The following is a 20,000-nucleotide window of genomic DNA, read 5'->3' on the forward strand; positions in this document are numbered from 1 at the left end:
CACACACACACACACACACACACACACACACACACACACACACACACACACACACACACACACACACACACACACACACACACACACACACACACACACACACACACACACACACACACACCTGTTAATTCCCATGACTGCAGTAGCAACGAAATGCATGTGGATGTTGTGGTACAGTACACTGCCTCTGCACAGAGGTGAAACTCGTGCAACATCACCACTGTAAACAACTCAAGGACATTCCCAGCATTTAAGATATATGGAGTGGACTCATCTCTTCACCAGACTAGTCTGCTGCTCTTCCAGCGCTGGACCAGACCGTTTTCAGATTACCAGAGACGGTATTAACAGCGCCATGAAGACTTTCGTGTTCTTGGTGGCAGTGTTCACTGTTTACGCAGAGCAGAACCCTGGTGAGACAATGAAGGATTTCTGTGTTTTATGTTTTTTATCGTGGATATTTCCCCAGTAATAGGAAAAAATGGTTTAATTTTTTATACCACTTTTCCTGTTTCAGTTAAATTTTATATTAAACAGTAATTTTAGGATTAGTCCTTTGCAACATTTATCAACAACTGTTATGATTCTTCCACTGATAGATCTTTAAATACTGCGGCAGTGCACCTCAAAGAGGATGAGAATGTTATATATAATTTGATTAATATTTAAAGAGGTTGTTTTCGAAAGGTTCCTGACTTGAGTATTAGTTAACCAGAAAGTTTCTGAGAACTTCTTTGGCCTTTCTTAATTTAGTTTTCATTTTTGTCTTTGCTAACCAAAATAATCACGTCAAAGTTAATCTCACAACGAGACAAAACAGAGTTCAGAACACAGCTCATCCTAAATGGGTATCTAAGACCAATGTAAAAATAAATTCAGTCTTTCTTCTGAAAGGAATACTTTAAATCCTGTGCGATGAAGTATTGCTGGAAAATTGTCTTAGATTAATGTGTTTGGTGAGCATAGCTAATTCTTGCTCTGGCCTTGTGAAATAACAGATCAAGGTAGACAAGCAGTGTGGCATAACTAATTCTGATACAAAAACATTCTTCCTGTACAGGCCACATCGAAAACTTCATCCAGACAGACAGTGGTGATGGTTCAATCACGCTGGAGTGGGACTTCGTGGAAGGAGTCGACCCTCTTGAGAAGTACACTCTTATGGTTAACAATGACCCTGACTACACAATGAGTGTCCGCTGCCCTTTGAGTCACTGTTCTGTTACCGTAGACTACTTGGACGCTTGTACGGCATACAAGTTCGACCTCATTCCCTTCTTTACCGAACCATCGATTGGTTCATACCAAGGACCTGTGGCTACGTACACTGGTTTCGCGGATGATGACCGTAAGTATTCACCTAATTGCACTCACCTAATTGTGGTTGCACGGGTCGAGTCACAGCTCCTGGCCCAGCCTCTTCACTGGTCGCTACTAGGTCACTTTCTACCTGCTCCATAAGCTTTATCATACCTCTTCTTAAACCTATGCATGGATCGTGCCTCCACTACATCACTTTCTAGTCTTTTACACTTTCTGACGACTTTATGACTGAAGAAATACTTCCTAACATCCATGTGACTCATCCGAGTCTTTAACTTCCAATTGTGACCCCTTGTTGCTGTGTCCCTGGAACATCCTCTCTGTCCACCTTGTTGATTCCTCCCAGTATTTTGTATGTCATTATCATATCCCCCCGTCCCATCTCTCCTGTCCTCCAGTATCATCAGGTCGATTTTCCAAAACTTCTCACAGGACATGCCCCTTAGCTCTGGGACTAGTCTCTTTGCAAACCTTTGGACTTTCTCTAATTTCCTGACGTGCTTCGCCAGGTGTGGGTTCGAAACTGGTGAATATCAAAATGGTATACAATACCGACAGGATGGTAGATAAGACATATGGACAACAATTAGGCAGCTTTATTCCGCAACGTTTCGCCTATATAGTAGGCTTCTCCAGTGGATTACAGAAAGTAGGCAGGAGCAGTAGGGATGTGAAGACGATGTAATCAGTCCATCACCCTTAAAGTCGTATATTTGAGGTTGTCAGTCCCTCAGGCTGGAGAAGAGTACTGTTCCGTAGTCTGAAACAGTCTGAAGAGACAAGCGACATATATGGGCCTGAAGTACACGAAGTGAACGATTTCCTCACTGAGATGTCGAGATGCTATTCTTAGGTTTGCTAGGCGCCCATATGATACAGCAGTTATTTGATTGTTGTGCGCCTCAGGTTTGTAGTCTTTGGACCCCTAGTCTGTACTCTGTGTGCGGTCTTCCTTGCCCTTCCCCAATCTTCAAGACTTTGCACTTGGTGGGGTTGAACTCCAGGAGCCAGTTTCTGAACCAGGCCTGCAGCCTGTCCAGATCCCTTTGTAGTCCTGCCTGGGCCTCCTTCGATTGAATTCTCCTCACCTGCAAACAGGGTCACTTCTGAATCTATTCCTTCCGTCAAGTCATTCACATATACCAGAAACAGCACGGGTCCTAGGAGTAACCGCCGTGGAACCCCGCTCGTCACATGCGCCCACTCTGACACCTTTTCGTGTACCATGACTCGCTGATGAATACCCTCAGGTATTCTCTGATCCACTGCAGTGCCTTCCCTGTTTTCTCTGCCTGGTCCTCCAACTTTTGAACTAATCTCTTGTGTGGAACTGTGTCAAGGGCCTTCTTACAGTCCAAGAAGGCACAGTCTACCCTCCATTCTCTCTCTCTTGTCTTACTACTGTCACCTTGTTATAGAACTCCAGTGGGTTTGTAACACAGGATTTCCTTTTCCTGAATCCGTGCTGGTTGTCATTGATAAGCTCATTCCTTTCTAGGTGGTCCACCACTCTTCTCCTGACAATTTTCTCCTTGACTTTGCATGTCAGTGACACTGGTCTGTAGTTTAATGCTTCGTGTCTGTCTCTTTTTTTTCAAAACTGGGGCTACTTTTACTGTCTTCCATACCTGATGTACTCTCCCTTTTTCGATAGATGTGTTGAAGATTGTTGTTAGTGGTACACAGAGCAACTCTGCTCCCTCTCTCAGGACTCATGGAGAGATGTTATCCGGCCCCATCGCCTTTGAGGTATTTAGTTCGCTTAGCAGCATCTTCATCTCCTCCTCAGTTGTATGTATTGTGTGTAGCACTTGGTGGTGTACCCCACCTCTCCTTGTTTCTGGGGTCCCTTCTGTCTCCTCTGTGAACACTTCTTTGAATCTCATGTTGAGCTCCTCACATACTTCTCTGTCGTTTCTTGTGATCTCCCCGCCTTCCTTCCTCAGCCTGATTACCTGGACCTTGACTGTTGTTTTCCTCCTGATGTGGCTGTACAACAGCTTAGTTTAAGTTTAATATGTTTATTATGCACCCCATACCCATCCTGACAGCTTCGGGTAGGATTTTGCTTTCACTGCTATGTCATTTTCGTATTGTCGTTGGGCCTCCCTCCTTACCTGAGCATATTCATTTATGGCTCTTCGAGTACTCTCCTTATTCTGCTAGGTCCTTTGCCTTCTAAACTTCTTCCATTCTCTAGCACATTTGGTTTTGGCCTTTCTACACCTTTGGGTGAACCAAGAGCTCGTCCTGGCCTTCTCATTATATGTGTGTGTGTACTCACCTAATCGTTGTTGCACGGGTGTGCGTGTGTGTGTGCTTCACTCGTGCACGCACACACTCATTTATCTCTGAAAATAAACAGTGGTCGCCAGAAGTAAGTTTTGTTTCTGTAAATTTTTGAAGATTCACAAGAAAAGCTCTGTATGTATGGTCCTACATCCTACTAAATTATGTCTGTCTTGGTATCTTAAAATGTTCTGCATACAAGGGGCTTTTGTCATGTACACTCAACTATTATATTTTGTACAACCATGTATCATGTCAAAATAAATTTATTATTTATTACTGTTATTATAAACTTGGCATTTATGAGTAATTATTGCCGTGTACAGCCGTGACGTCTCCCAGCAACTTGGTGGTGGCGGGAGAAGACGACACCGGGACAACCTTACAGTGGGACGCTCCTGCTGAGAACGCAGGCTGTGTAGATCACTACGAGGTGTGCACCAAACCCCAAGGAAGCGAGGAATCTGTGTGTGAATCGGTAAGTAGGTCTGGCAGGTGGTGAGGGAGATGGTCTGGTGTAGTGAGGGGAGGGGGGAGGATGGGTGGTGGTGAAAGAAACGGGCAGGTAGTGTGGCTAATTGTAGTGAATATGTATGGCAGGTGGTGTGACTAATTGCAGTGAATATGTGTGGCTAATTACAGTGAATATGTGTGGCAGGTGGTTGGAGAGAGAGCCAAGTGGTAGTAATGGAAAGGGCCAGATGGTGGTGGTGGTGAGGGAGAGGGTCCTTTCTTACCATACCAGATGCTGACTGTAAATGTATCGACAGGTGGAGGACACGTCGGCCACCATATCTTCCCTGCAGGCCTGTGGCACGTACGACGTGACAGTAACACCCGTGACACTCTCTGGTAACGAGGGACCTTCCGTAGCAGACACCATCACTACCGAGGATGGAGGTACATTAATAATCTCACACCAACCAGAAAATTCCACTGTTAGTATTATATTCCTTTTTGGGAAAACTTAACATGGCTCATACTGCACCTGCGTGAGATTTAGTGCAGATCAAAAGTCCACCAGCATCACACTGTCTTGAAGAGCACCGAGAAACCCCAGGTACACCTTGCAGGTGGTAACTCAGAAATGAAGACAGTGGTACCAGAGAATCCTTTTAATACTACATTTCGCCCAAAAATGAGCTTGATCAAGTGTGGGTTTTTGCCATTGTGCACCTAGGTGATAACTCGTTAGGATAACATTGTGCACTAAGGTGATAACTGGTTAGGATAACATTGTGCACTAAGGTGATAACTGGTTAGGATAACATTGTGCACTAAGGTGATAACTGGTTAGGATAATATTGTGCACTTAGGTGATAGCTCGTTCGGATAACATTGTGCACCTAAGTGATAACTCATTACGATAACATTCAACATCCGTTTCATGCATTCCGGACATCGTTATTATATTCACAAGAATCACTTAACAAGTGAGGGTCATTCATCACTACTCTTGACACAACAGATGATGCACATACTATCTACAGTTATTGTTGAATTCATGGAAAACACTAGAGATGTCCACAATTAATTTTTTTTTTCATTTGAACGCCTCATTGATTGTGTTTCTATGCTTGTCCTGAGACAATTAACACACAGGAAAACAGAATTATAGAGATTACAGTAGGATAACCATCTTGCATATAGCAATATCTTTTAGATATTACAGTCGTTTCATAGATTCAAGTCTCATCACAAAGTTGTTAATTATTTACATAGCGTAGTATTGCGAACATGATCTTTAACTTCCCGATGTCTTATCATTAACTCTGAAGTCACTTCGTAGATTAACCTCGTTATTCAGTAGTTAACTGAACTAGTTGATACAAAGTGTGGAAATAATCATAGGATTTCAGATATCATTAAGAATGATGTGATTTGCTGCTTTGCAACAAGATACAAACTATCTTGACAACATATGTGATGTGTTAACTGTACATTTAATATATTTAAGGAGCTGAAATCAAGCGAGCTTATAAAGTTCAATTTCGACAGGAACTAATAAAAATAACTGGATGTTTTAAATATTAGTGAAAATGCCTTGTAAATAAGAACCACATTGGAAAACTGTTCGTAAGTGAAAAACATTGGATAAAATACGGTCAGAAAGTGGGGATCACAGGATGTGGAAGGTCGTGAGACATATTGGGGAAAAAAAGTTAGTAAAGGAGGGAAAGTTCTTAAATGAGAAACAGGAAAAAAAATCTGTGGAAGTGAAGAATATGAACTGAGTGAGACGTCTGAAGAGTTTACCAGGGATGTGGACCGCAGCTGCCCGGGACAGTGAATATAAGTTAGAAGGTTCCAGCACTGACCTAATAGTCACTAGTGGAACAGATGAAGCACTAACACTCAGCTAACACAAGTTAAGCACTAACATTAAACTAACACAAATGAAACACTAACACTTAACTAACACAAGTGAAGCACTAACACTTAACAAACTTAAGTGAAGCACTAACACTTAACTAACACAAGTGAAGCACTAACACTTAACTAACGCATGTGAAGCACTAACACTTAACTAACACAAGTGAAGCACTAACACTTAACAAACACAAGTGAAGCACTAACACTTAACTAACACATGTGAAGCACTAACACTTAACTAACACAAGTGAAGCACTAACACTTAACTAACACAAGTGAAGCACTAACACTTGACTAACACATGTGAAGCACTAACACTTAACTAACACAAGTGAAGCACTAACACTTAACTAACACAAGTGAAGCACTAACACTTAACTAACACAAGTGAAGCACTAACACTTAACTAACACAAGTGAAGCACTAACACTTAACTAACACAAGTGAAGCACTAACACTTAACTAACACAAGTGAAGCACTAACACTTAACTAACACAAGTGAAGCACTAACACTTAACAAACATAAGTGAAGCACTAACACTTGACTAACACAAGTGAAACACTAACACTTAACTAACACAAGTGAAGCACTAACACTTAACTAACACAAGTGAAGCACTAACACTTAACTAACACAAGTGAAGCACTAACACTTAACTAACACATGTGAAGCACTAACACTTAACTAACACAAGTGAAGCGCTAACACTTAACTAACACAAGTGAAGCACTAACACTTAACAAACATAAGTGAAGCACTAACACTTAACTAACACATGTGAAGCACTAACACTTAACTAACACAAGTGAAGCACTAACACTTAACAAACATAAGTGAAGCACTAACACTTGACTAACACATGTGAACCACTAACACTTAACTAACACAAGTGAAGCACTAACACTTAACTAACACAAGTGAAGCACTAACACTTAACTAACACAAGTGAAGCACTAACACTTAACTAACACAAGTGAAGCACTAACACTTAACTAACACAAGTGAAGCACTAACACTTAACTAACACATGTGAAGCACTAACACTTAACTAACACAAGTGAAGCACTAATACTTAACTAACACAAGTGAAGCACTAACACTTAACTAACACATGTGAAGCACTAACACTTAACTAACACAAGTGAAGCACTAACACTTAACAACACAAGTGAAGCACTAACACTTAACTAACACAAGTGAAGCACTAACACTTAACTAACACAAGTGAAGCACTAATACTTAACTAACACAAGTGAAGCACTAACACTTAACAAACATAAGTGAAGCACTAACACTTAACTAACACATGTGAAGCACTAACACTTAACTAACACAAGTGAAGCACTAACACTTAACTAACACAAGTGAAGCACTAACACTTAACTAACACATGTGAAGCACTAACACTTAACTAACACATGTGAAGCACTAACACTTAACTAACACATGTGAAGCACTAACACTTAACTAACACATGTGAAGCACTAACCCTTAACTAACACAAGTGAAGCACTAACACTTAACTAACACAAGTGAAGCACTAACACTTAACTAACACATGTGAAGCACTAACACTTAACTAACACATGTGAAGCACTAACACTTAACTAACACATGTGAAGCACTAACACTTAACTAACACAAATGAAACACTAACACTTAACTAACACAAGTGAAGCACTAACACTTAACTAACACAAGTGAAGCACTAACACTTAACAAACATAAGTTAAGCACTAACACTTAACTAACACATGTGAAGCACTAACACTTAACTAACACAAGTGAAGCACTAACACTTAACAAACATAAGTGAAGCACTAACACTTAACTAACACATGTGAAGCACTAACACTTAACTAACACAAGTGAAGCACTAACACTTAACAAACATAAGTGAAGCACTAACACCTAACTAACACATGTGAAGTACTAACACTTAACTAACACAAGTGAAGTACTAACACTTAACTAACACATGTGAAGCACTAACACTTAACTAACACAAGTGAAGCACTAACACTTAACTAACACAAGTGAAGCACTAACACTTAACTAACACATGTGAAGCACTAACACTTAACTAACACATGTGAAGCACTAACACTTAACTAACACATGTGAAGCACTAACACTTAACTAACACATGTGAAGCACTAACACTTAACTAACACATGTGAAGCACTAACACTTAACTAACACATGTGAAGTACTAACACTTAACTAACACATGTGAAGCACTAACACTTAACTAACACATGTGAAGCACTAACACTTAACTAACACATGTGAAGCACTAACACTTAACTAACACATGTGAAGTACTAACACTTAACTAACACATGTGAAGCACTAACACTTAACTAACACAAGTGAAGCACTAACGCTTAACTAACACAAGTGAAGCACTAACACTTAACTAACACATGTGAAGCACTAACACTTAACTAACACAAGTGAAGCACTAACACTTAACTAACACAAGTGAAGCACTAACACTTAACTAACACAAGTGAAGCACATGAATGAATAGAATACTTATAAGTATTACTTTACATTGCTAATAAAAATGTCACGTATTATAATACTAAGTATTAATTATGACCTTAATAACAATAATAACTGAAGTAATTATAACTCACTAGTTATCCATTTTAGGATTCAACAGTAAATGTAGAGTAAGTTTTATAACAGTGGAGACATGCATTGATCCCTCTAACATAAAACTTACAGACCAGTTATCCATCTCTCCTGGTGACTGTCTTGTGAAATAAGCTATCGTAGGTTCTAATAGCCAGGTTCTTTCTTAAACAGTTCCCGGGCCACCTACCGATGTTGTTGTGGGCATCATCACAGACTCGACCATTGATCTCAAGTGGAACGATCCTCTCACAAATCCTCTCTGCCTTTGGGAGTAAGTTGCTCTCATTGTTGTCATTCTTGTTTTTTTTTTTTTTAAATTCTGCTCTTAACAGTTTTTCCTTATGATTCGGGTATTTCATTTAGAGGAATTCTCTCTATTGAGTTTCACCCTCATCTGACCATACTCGCAGGTTCTCCATCACTTGTGGTCCCATAACTAAACTGGTCAAGCCAGGCTACCTTCGTGCTGAGGAAGAGTACGACAACTATGCCACCATTGGACCCCTCGATGCCTGCACCGATTACCAGTGTGATATTACTGCCATTGGCAAATCTGGCACTCCCAGCACTCCTGTCACAGTGTTTGCTTCTACTAATGAGACAGGTGAGGCAGGTTATTAAAGGGTACGTCAATTCCCCTGTCTTATAATAATATATCATTTTCCCCCTATAATCTACCTTGTCCATAATTACTATTGTATTTGCTTTGTCTGCTTTCGTAAGGTGAAGTCTGGGATCTTTCCTTAATTTATGGTATAACTTGACTTGTCAATGTGCATCATAAGTGTCCTCAAAGATTTGTTAAATTATACCATGAATTAAGGAAAGATCCCGGACTTAACCTTACGAAAGCAGACAAAGCAAATGTAATAGTAATTATGGACAAGGTAGATTATAAGGGAAAAATAACCATGATATTAGGAGAAAGGGAAACTCACGCTCCTCCTAAAGGACCTTGCGCTCAGGGACCGGGAAGGACTGTAAACAAAAGTAGTTCTGAAGGTTCATATAGCTGATGGGTAAAGGCCAGAAGACGTCAATACGTAGAGACCAAATTTCGAGTTTTTCTGTAATGCTAACATCCATATCAACAGATCCCCTGGCTCCTCCCTACGTCCATGTGGACTCTGACAATTCAACCGACTCCATTGACGTGACGTGGGGCACCAACTCGGATGACAAATGTGCAGGAGGTGGTTTCGTAATCTGCTGGAATGATGGGCTCCACCTTGAAGAGTGTGCGGATGTGCCCGCTGGCACCGACAACTTCACCATTCCTGACCTGTCCCCCTGCAGCCGCTACGACATCTCTGTCAATGTTGTGACTCCTGACGGCACCAGCAGTGAAACAGTTACTGAATCCACCACCACTGCCGACATTGGTAAGCATCAAGTCACGTTGGTAAGCATCTGCTGTAATGTCACTGCATAATGCTATTTTTTTTTTTGCAACACGTGCTGCTACTCAGCTGCCAACCACTATTCGGCATGCAGTTATTTTCTACTGTACACCACTACTGTGCACACTATTGATCTCTGCTGTACACAACTACTCTGCACACTGTTGTACACTATTACTCTGCACACTGTTGCTCTGCGCTGCACACCCTTGTTCTGCATGTCACTGTTCTGTGCTATACATCACTACTTTGCACATTGCTACTCTGCTGTACACCACTACTCCACATCCTAATGCTCTCTGCTGTACACCACTACTCCACATCCTAATGCTCTCTGCTGTACACCACTACTCCACATCCTAATGCTCTCTGCTATACACCACTACTCCACATCCTAATGCTCTCTGCTGTACACCAATATTCTTCACGCTACTGTCCTCTCTTGAACATCATTGTTTCTCATGTTCCTCCTGTACATCGCTACTTAGCTGTTCAGCAGCTACTGAAAAAACTCAAAATACGTAACACAACTGTTCTATACAGGACACACAACACTTGCAACATTGTTCAAAAACTGCAATCTGCTGAAGTGGCCATTAGTGGGTTACCTCTCAGGGGAGGTTTCTTATTGTTGGAATGAGGGGCTCTTGATCCAAGGAACTGAAATTATCCACATCTTTCTTGGATCGAACAAAATAGCTTCTCATTCTACATACACTGTACGACTCTTACAGTTTTAGCGCTTTTCCATAAATTTACCACTACCATTAATAATAATAATAATAATAATAATAATAATAATAATAATAATAATAATAATAATAATAATTATAACAATAAAAATAAAAATAATACAATAATTATAATAACAGTAATAGTCTAATATGGATTAGCTTGTAATATTTTCAGAAGGTAGAGGTAGTGTGGGGGCTGTTGTGGGTTCCAGCAGGTAGTGTGGGGGCTGTTGTGGGTTCCAGCAGGTAGTGTGGGGGCTGTTGTGGGTTCCAGCAGGTAGTGTGGGGGCTGTTGTGGGTTCGAGCAGGTAGTGTGGGGGCTGTTGTGGGTTCGAGCAGGTAGTGTGGGGGCTGTTGTGGGTTCCAGCAGGTAGTGTGGGGGCTGTTGTGGGTTCCAGCAGGTAGTGTGGGGGCTGTTGTGGGTTCGAGCAGGTAGTGTGGGGGCTGTTGTGGGTTCCAGCAGGTAGTGTGGGGGCTGTTGTGGGTTCCAGCAGGTAGTGTGGGGGCTGTTGTGGGTTCCAGCAGGTAATGTGGGGGCTGTTGTGGGTTCCAGCAGGTAGTGTGGGGGCTGTTGTGGGTTCCAGCAGGTAGTGTGGGGGCTGTTGTGGGTTCGAGCAGGTAGTGTGGGGGCTGTTGTGGGGTCGAGCAGGTAGTGTGGGGGCTGTTGTGGGTTCGAGCAGGTCGTGTGGGGGCTGTTGTGGGTTCCAGCAGGTAGTGTGGGGGCTGTTGTGGGTTCCAGCAGGTAGTGTGGGGGCTGTTGTGGGTTCCAGCAGGTAGTGTGGGGGCTGTTGTGGGTTCCAGCAGGTAGTGTGGGGGCTGTTGTGGGTTCGAGCATGTAGTGTGGGGGCTGTTGTGGGTTCGAGCAGGTAGTGTGGGGGCTGTTGTGGGTTCGAGCAGGTAGTGTGGGGGCTGTTGTGGGTTCGAGCAGGTAGTGTGGGGGCTGTTGTGGGTTCGAGCAGGTAGTGTGGGGGCTGTTGTGGGTTCGAGCAGGTAGTGTGGGGGCTGTTGTGGGTTCGAGCATGTAGTGTGGGGGCTGTTGTGGGTTCCAGCAGGTAGTGTGGGGGCTGTTGTGGGTTCCAGCAGGTAGTGTGGGGGCTGTTGTGGGTTCGAGCATGTAGTGTGGGGGCTGTGGTGGGTTCGAGCAGGTAGTGTGGGGGCGGTTGTGGGTTCGAGCAGGTAGTGTGGGGGCTGTTGTGGGTTCGAGCAGGTAGTGTGGGGGCTGTTGTGGGTTCGAGCAGGTAGTGTGGGGGCTGTTGTGGGTTCGAGCAGGTAGTGTGGGGGCTGTTGTGGGTTCCAGCAGGTAGTGTGGGGGCTGTTGTGGGTTCCAGCAGGTAGTGTGGGGGCTGTTGTGGGTTCCAGCAGGTAGTGTGGGGGCTGTTGTGGGTTCCAGCAGGTAGTGTGGGGGCTGTTGTGGGTTCGAGCATGTAGTGTGGGGGCTGGTGTGGGTTCCAGCAGGTAGTGTGGGGGCTGTTGTGGGTTCGAGCAGGTAGTGTGGGGGCTGTTGTGGGTTCGAGCAGGTAGTGTGGGGGCGGTTGTGGGTTCGAGCAGGTAGTGTGGGGGCGGTTGTGGGTTCGAGCAGGTAGTGTGGGGGCTGTTGTGGGTTCGAGCATGTAGTGTGGGGGCTGTTGTGGGTTCCAGCAGGTAGTGTGGGGGCTGTTGTGGGTTCCAGCAGGTAGTGTGGGGGCTGTTGTGGGTTCGAGCATGTAGTGTGGGGGCTGTTGTGGGTTCGAGCAGGTAGTGTGGGGGCTGTTGTGGGTTCGAGCAGGTAGTGTGGGGGCTGTTGTGGGTTCGAGCAGGTAGTGTGGGGGCTGTTGTGGGTTCGAGCAGGTAGTGTGGGGGCTGTTGTGGGTTCGAGCAGGTAGTGTGGGGGCTGTTGTGGGTTCGAGCAGGTAGTGTGGGGGCTGTTGTGGGTTCGAGCAGGTAGTGTGGGGGCTGTTATGGGCTCGGGGAGGTAGTGTGGGTCCTGTTGTGGGTTCGAGTAGGTAGTGTGGGGGCTGTTGTGGGTTTGAGTACGTAGTGTGGGGGCTGTTGTGGGTTCGAGTAGATAGTGTGGGGGCTGTTGTGGGCTCGGGGAGATAGTGTGGGTCCTGTTGTGGGTTCGAGTAGGTAGTGTGGGGGCTGTTGTGGGCCCAAGGAGGTAGTGTGGGGCCTGTTAGTTGTGGGCTCCAGTAAGTTTTCTGGGCCTCCTAGTAGTCCAGAATCCATGCCCTACAAAATGTTACATGCAGATTTCAAGAGGATGTTAATAACCTTTATTTCCTCAGTGCCTGGCCCAGTGACTAACCTGATGGTCACTGACGTTGCGGAGACAGGAGTCAGACTGTCCTTTGATCCGCCCACGGAAGAGCCACAGTGCGTCAAGGAATACGACATTAGAGTCATCAACGAAGACCTGAGACGTCTGGTGAAGCCTATGTTGGCAGAAGGTCCTGTGACGGACTTCATCACTGGACTGGAAGCCTGCACTAATTACTTGTTTAAGGTGCGTGCCATCACCGCGACCGAAAAGGAGGGTCCTTGGACTGAAGTTAGGCAGAAAACCGCCGACTCTACGCCCTCCGATCCCCAGCAGTTTTCAGCAAAGGAAATAACCACCTCGTCCATCACAGTGGAGTGGTATGAACCGGCTACCTACAGTAACTGCGTCACCGAATACTTGCTCTCCTGGGAAGGTGCAAGTGGAGACTCTGACTCTCAAGAAATTACTTCTACTTCCACCTTCAAGAGCGAAGTTACTATTGATGGTCTCAATGCATGCGAGTCGTATACGTTCAGCCTCTCTGCTAAGTCAACCATCGGCGAGAGTCACGTCGTGACCTTCACGGCATCAACACTTTGTGCTTAGATACAACACCTTTGTGCCTAAATACAACACCTTTGTGCCTAAATACAACACCTTTGTGCCTAAATACAACACCTCTGTGCCCAGATACAACTCTGGTGACCCTGGCTAATTTACTAACTTCAAGAGGGTCATAGTGGAGTTACACTAAGAGGCGCTTACAAGTCTTCACTAATCTTGAAAAAAATTTAAACTTCTTGAAAACTAAGAAATGATTATCAATAACTAAAAATTTCACAAGATAAAAAACCCACACACACACATAAAAAAATCAACAGAGTTCTTTGAAATAAGTATTATCCATAGCTGTTCACCAACTCAATCTCTGTTGACGACCATTATGGTACATCCTCGTGGATACTTGTCACTATGTGAGGGGAACCGCTCGCTTGAGAGTTCCCCAGAGTGATCAAGCTACCTCACCTTTCTTACCTCGCTCTCTCTTCTATCCACAACTTTTTGTCACTGCTCTATTTTACCCTAAACCTCCCCTTCCCCAGTCCTGCTACCCTTCTCATGACAGCACATTCTAGTCTCTTCCCATTACGCAGCAAAGTCGAGTCCTGCCCATCAGGTAGCAGGTAAAGCACATCTTCTATAATGGAGTCTTGCTTCACAATTACATCTCGGAGTATTAGTAGTAGTATTACTGTACTAATGAGAAAGGAGTGAATCCGAATGGGTTGTACAACACCAGAATAACGAAGTATTTGAGCAAGTATTTTCTCTCTCGCTCTCAGTCATTGTGAAGACCTAAGCTTCTGTATCTAGGGAATAATAAATGCAAATGAAAGAATTTTGTTTTCATTTTAACTTTGTGTGAACCACCACACTGTAACACCCCTCTGTGACCCATCATACACACTGTGTGAGCCTTCACACCACGCTGTGAACCTCCACACAGTGTAAAGCCATCACATGGTCTGACCCAGGCTGGGAGGAGCGAGACGGGTACCGTCACACGGGAAGGTTCTCGGGGTCAGCACATCATCAAACATTCCTCTTTCATTATCTTAATGAAACACACATAAAAGCTATATTTCAGCATTCGAAATATTAAATTATTTCCTAAATTCATTTTCTCAAGCATATCTTTTTTATTTATACTCTTATCTATGTTAAAATGGAATGTATAGGTCGTGCCGAGTAGGTAAAACTTGTGAGTTTGACTTAAATAGCAACGCTCTTCTTGCTGGATAAGGCAAGCGAAAATTTGTGTATGCAATAATTTCGCAAAAATCATTCTGAACCTAACGAAAAATATATATTTCATTGTGTTTGTTTATTGTTAAATTACTGTAAACTTATATAAAATATATTTAGTTGGATTAGGCTAAAATTAAATTGCGCTTGTTATAATAAAGTTAGGTAAGTTTTCTAAGGTTCTTTTGGTAGAAAATTATTAATTTTTACGTTAACATAAATGAAAAAATCATTAAACGTATAAGAATTTTTTTTTAGAAAGGATTTAATTTTAAATGAGCTCTTCCTAATTGACCAGTTTTACCTATTCGGCACATTATATATATATATATATATATATATATATATATATATATATATATATATATATATATATATATATATATATATACAGATTTTATGATAAAATTCTGAAAACTTCAGAAACTGAGACTATAAACGATATTACTGGAGCACACATATGTGTAGTAGGGAACAAGTTGTACATGGAATTGTTTAAAATATATATGGATGGTGAAATTTTAACTGGAAATGTCGTTGGAGTCAAAGTGATGGATGTAGCTGCAGTGTAGTGATCCCGTACAACAAAATGTAAACAAATTACAAACAGTGGAAAGAAATATTACAAGATGGTTCCCAGAACAAAAAATATTATAAAAACCGATGACACGTCCTCACTGGTAGAGAGAAAGAGAAAATATAATAAATACATAAAAGAACATGAAAGAATAGGATGAAATAGATGCGTACTTTTTTTGTTGTTGATCTTAAGAACTAGAAGCAACAGGTCTCGGACAAGAAAATTTCCTGTTCAGATTTACGCACTGAAATGTTTCTTGGCAACTAGATTGTTAGGTAACTGGAATTAAGATCCAAGATGAAGTAAAATGTTTTACAACCTCTAGAAACTTAAAAAAGTGAAGATGGGGTACTGCAAACATAACCTTGTTTCTTCTACTATATAAATAGAAATAAGAGAAAAAAACTCTCAGAAAACACACATACACACACACCTGCTTCTTCCCATCAGATTAGCAGTGAGAACCGAGCCTGTGGTGCCTGGCACATAAATAACTCTGTGCCTCCACAGACCTGAAATTCCTTTATCTTCTTCATCGTGAGCAACTCGAGAACATTCCCAGCATTTTCAGTGATAATCAGGGTTGACAATGCTATTCTGGATGTTATCCAGTATATTTTTTTTTTCGACTAATACAGTATATGAGAAGATATAAAAGGCAGCATACTGACAGTCGCCTCTTCACTGACGTAGCTGACGGCTCTTCCATCGCCGGACCAGAGAGTTTGTCGTAGCATCACAGTGTTATGAAGAGTCTTATGTACCTAGCAGCAGCGCTCGCTGTGTGTGTAGCTACGAATCCTGGTGAGGCCTTTACTTCAAATATTATTCGTCTCTGCATGTGTTTATAATTTTTCCTAAAAATCTTAGGCATTTCCAAAACACCTTATCAATTTATAAGTAAGCTGCAAACAGGCGATCTCAACAATGCAGAACAAGCCATTTCCACCCCCTGTGGCTTATTCTGCATATGTAAGTATATATACACACTAAGTAACCGCTTTCTTGGGTACAACTCTAGACATGTTCTTTGAGGGAAATATCTAATCAGCCTATCACGTGGCAGCACCTCAGTGCCTAAAAGTAAGCACACAAGGTCAAGAAGTTCAGTTCTTGTTCAGAACAAGCATCAGAATGGGGAAGAAATGTGATGTAAAAGACTCTGTGGAATGATCAGACAAAGCTTATCTCGGGATTCTCACGCTCAGCAGTCTAGAGTTTACAGAGGATGGTTTGAGAAACACAAAACATCCAGTGAGGGGATGTTCTATGGGCGAAAATGCCTTGTTAATAAGAGAGTCAGAGGAGGTGGCCAGATTGGTTCAAGCTGACAGTAAGGAAACAGTAACTCAAAACAATGGCATGCAGAAGAGCATGTCTGAATGCACAACACCAGGAAACTTGAAGTGGATGGGTTACAGGAGAATAAGACCACATCGTGTTCGTTCCACTTCTGTCAGTTAAAAACAGGGAACTGAGGCTACGGTGGGTACAGGCTCATCAAAACTGAACGGTTGAAGACTGGAAAAACCTCAGCTGGTCTGACAAATCACGATTTCTGCTGAAGCATGCAGATGGTCGGGTCAGAATTTGACGTAAACAGCATAAATCTACGGATTCATCTTGCCTGGGTGGCCGACAAATCTGCTACAACTGCGTGATGCTATCATGTCATCATAGACTAGAATCTCTAAGGTATGTTTTCAACATCTTGTTGAATCCATGACACGAAGAATTCAGGCTGTTCTGGAGGCAAAGAGGAAACTACTCACTGAGCAGTTCCCACTGTATATAAATATATATATATATATATATATATATATGTCGTGCCGAATATGTAAAACTGGTCAGTTAGCAAGAACTCATTTAAAATTAAGTCTTTTCTAAAATTTTCTCTTATATGTTTAAAGATATATTTTTTTCATTAATGTTGATGTAAAAATTTATAATTTTGCACCAAAAGGAAGTTAGAAAACTTACCTAACCTTATTATAACAAGAACAATTTATTTTAGCCTAACCCAACTAAATATATTTTAGATTTGTTTACAATAATTTAATACTAAACAAACACAGTGAAATATATTTTTTTTCCTTAGGTTGAGAATGATTTTGGCGAAATTATTGCATACACAAATTTTCACTTGTCCTATATGGCAAGAAGAGCGTTGCTATTTAAGCCAAGATGGCAAGTTCTGCCTATTCGGCACGACATATATATATATATATATATATATATATATATATATATATATATATATTTATATATATATATATATATATATATATATATATATATATATATATATATATATATATATATATATATATATATATATGTGTGTGTGTGTGTGTATATATATATATGTCGTGCCGAATAGGCAGAACTTGCGATCTTGGCTTAAATAGCAACGTTCATCTTGCCATATAGGACAAGTGAAAATTTGTGTATGCAATAATTTCGCAAAATCATTCTGAACCTAACGAAAAAAATTTATTTTACTGTGTTTGTTTAGTATTAAATTATTGTAAACAAAACTAAAATATATTTAGTTGGGTTAGGCTAAAATAAATTGTTCTTGTTATAATAAGGTTAGGTAAGATTTCCAAGTTCCTTTTCGTGCAAAATTATAAATTTTTACATCAATATTAATGAAAAAAATATATCTTTAAACGTATAAGAGAAAATTTTAGAATGGACTTAATTTTAAATGAATTCTTGCTAATTGACCAGTTTTACATATTCGACACGACATATAAATTATATATATATATATATATATATATATATATATATATATATATATATTTTTTTTTTTTATTATCACACCGGCCGATTCCCACCAAGGCAGGGTGGCCCGAAAAAGAAAAACTTTCACCATCATTCACTCCATCACTGTCTTGCCAGAAGGGTGCTTTACACTACAGTTTTTAAACTGCAACATTAACACCCCTCCTTCAGAGTGCAGGCACTGTACTTCCCATCTCCAGGACTCAAGTTCGGCCTGCCGGTTTCCCTGAACCCCTTCATAAATGTTACTTTGCTCACACTCCAACAGCACGTCAAGTATTAAAAACCATTCGTCTCCATTCACTCCTATCAAACACGCTCACGCACGCCTGCTGGAAGTCCAAGCCCCTCGCACACAAAACCTCCTTTACCCCCTCCCTCCAACCTTTCCTAGGCCGACCCCTACCCCTACAGACTGATACACTCTTGAAGTCATTCTGTTTCGCTCCATTCTCTCTACATGTCCGAACCACCTCAACAACCCTTCCTCAGCCCTCTGGACAACAGTTTTGGTAATCCCGCACCTCCTCCTAACTTCCAAACTACGAATTCTCTGCATTATATTCACACCACACATTGCCCTCAGACATGACATCTCCACTGCCTCCAGCCTTCTCCTCGCTGCAACATTCATCGCCCATGCTTCACACCCATATAAGTGTTGGTAAAACTATACTCTCATACATTCCCTTCTTTGCCTCCAAGGACAAAGTTCTTTGTCTCCACAGACTCCTAAGTGCACCACTCACCCTTTTCCCCTCATCAATTCTATGATTCACCTCATCTTTCATAGACCCATCCGCTGACACGTCCACTCCCAAATATCTGAATACATTCACCTCCTCCATACTCTCTCACTCCAATCTGATATTCAATCTTTCATCACCTAATCTTTTTGTTATCCTCATAACCTTACTCTTTCCTGTATTCACTTTTAATTTTCTTCTTTTGCACACCCTACCAAATTCATCCACCAATCTCTGCAACTTCTCTTCAGAATCTCCCAAGAGCACAGTGTCATCAGCAAAGAGCAACTGTGACAACTCCCACTTTATGTGTGATTCTTTATCTTTTAACTCCACGCCTCTTGTCAAGACCCTCGCATTTACTTCTCTTACAACCCCATCTATAAATATATTAAACAACCACGGTGACATCACACATCCTTGTCTAAGGCCTACTTTTTACTGGGAAATAATTTCCCTCTTTCCTATGTACTCTAACTTGAGCCTCACTATCCTCGTAAAAACTCTTCACTGCTTTCAGTAACCTACCTCCTACACCATACACCTGCAACATCTGCCACATTGCCCCCCTATCCACCCTGTCATAGGCCTTTTCCAAATCCATAAATGCCACAAAGACCTCTTTAGCCTTATCTAAATACTGTTCACTTATATGTTTCACTGTAAACACCTGGTCCACACACCCGCTACCTTTCCTAAAGCCTCCTTGTTCATCTGCTATCCTATTCTCAGTCTTACTCTTAATTCTTTCAATAATAACTCTACCATACACTTTACCAGGTACACTCAACAGACTTATCCCCCTATAATTTTTGCACTCTCTTTTGTCCCCTTTGCTTTTATACAAAGGAACTATGCATGCTCTCTGTCAATCCCTAGGTACCTTACCCTCTTCCATACATTTATTAAATAATTGCACCAACCACTCCAAAACTATATCCCCACCTGCTTTTAACATTTCTATCTTTATCCCATCAATCCCGGCTGCCTTACCCCCTTTCATTTTACCTATATATATATATATATATATATATATATATATATATATATATATATATATATATATATATATATA

The 20,000-nt window shown here is 41.5% G+C and overlaps 2 protein-coding genes across 2 annotated transcripts in view; both read left to right on the plus strand.

Annotated features, from left to right (window-relative positions):
- Positions 1 to 244: 244 nt before the first annotated feature.
- Positions 245 to 14,402, plus strand: LOC128686201 (fibronectin). Its single transcript, XM_053773024.2, has 8 exons — positions 245 to 413; positions 1,061 to 1,348; positions 3,939 to 4,090; positions 4,383 to 4,512; positions 8,802 to 8,901; positions 9,041 to 9,234; positions 9,725 to 10,012; positions 13,029 to 14,402. Exons 1-8 carry the CDS (start codon positions 260 to 262, stop codon positions 13,607 to 13,609), a joined length of 1,887 nt encoding a protein of 628 aa, XP_053628999.2. The 5' UTR covers positions 245 to 259; the 3' UTR covers positions 13,610 to 14,402.
- A 1,633-nt stretch (positions 14,403 to 16,035) lies between these two features.
- LOC128686200 (tenascin-R) overlaps positions 16,036 to 20,000 on the plus strand; it is a 35,175-nt gene continuing 31,210 nt past the window's right edge. Inside the window, exon 1 of the mRNA XM_053773023.2 lies at positions 16,036 to 16,193. Coding sequence (XP_053628998.2) covers positions 16,136 to 16,193 — 58 coding nt within the window. The 5' untranslated portion in view covers positions 16,036 to 16,135. The remainder of the gene's footprint in view (positions 16,194 to 20,000) is intronic.

The sequence above is a fragment of the Cherax quadricarinatus genome, chromosome 9, assembly GCF_038502225.1.
Source record: "Cherax quadricarinatus isolate ZL_2023a chromosome 9, ASM3850222v1, whole genome shotgun sequence".
NCBI classification, from domain to species: Eukaryota; Metazoa; Arthropoda; class Malacostraca; order Decapoda; family Parastacidae; genus Cherax; species Cherax quadricarinatus.

What these genes read in the sequence shown, in the direction of transcription:
- LOC128686201 (XM_053773024.2), top strand. Translation starts at nt 260, where the DNA reads ATGGAGTGGACTCATCTCTTCACCAGACTAGTCTGCTGCTCTTCCAGC. An exon ending in TGGTTTCGCGGATGATGACC is followed by an intron (nt 1,349 to 3,938) that starts GTAAGTATTCAC and finishes TGCCGTGTACAG; the next exon opens with CCGTGACGTCTCCCAGCAAC. An exon ending in TGCTTCTACTAATGAGACAG is followed by an intron (nt 9,235 to 9,724) that starts GTGAGGCAGGTT and finishes CCATATCAACAG; the next exon opens with ATCCCCTGGCTCCTCCCTAC.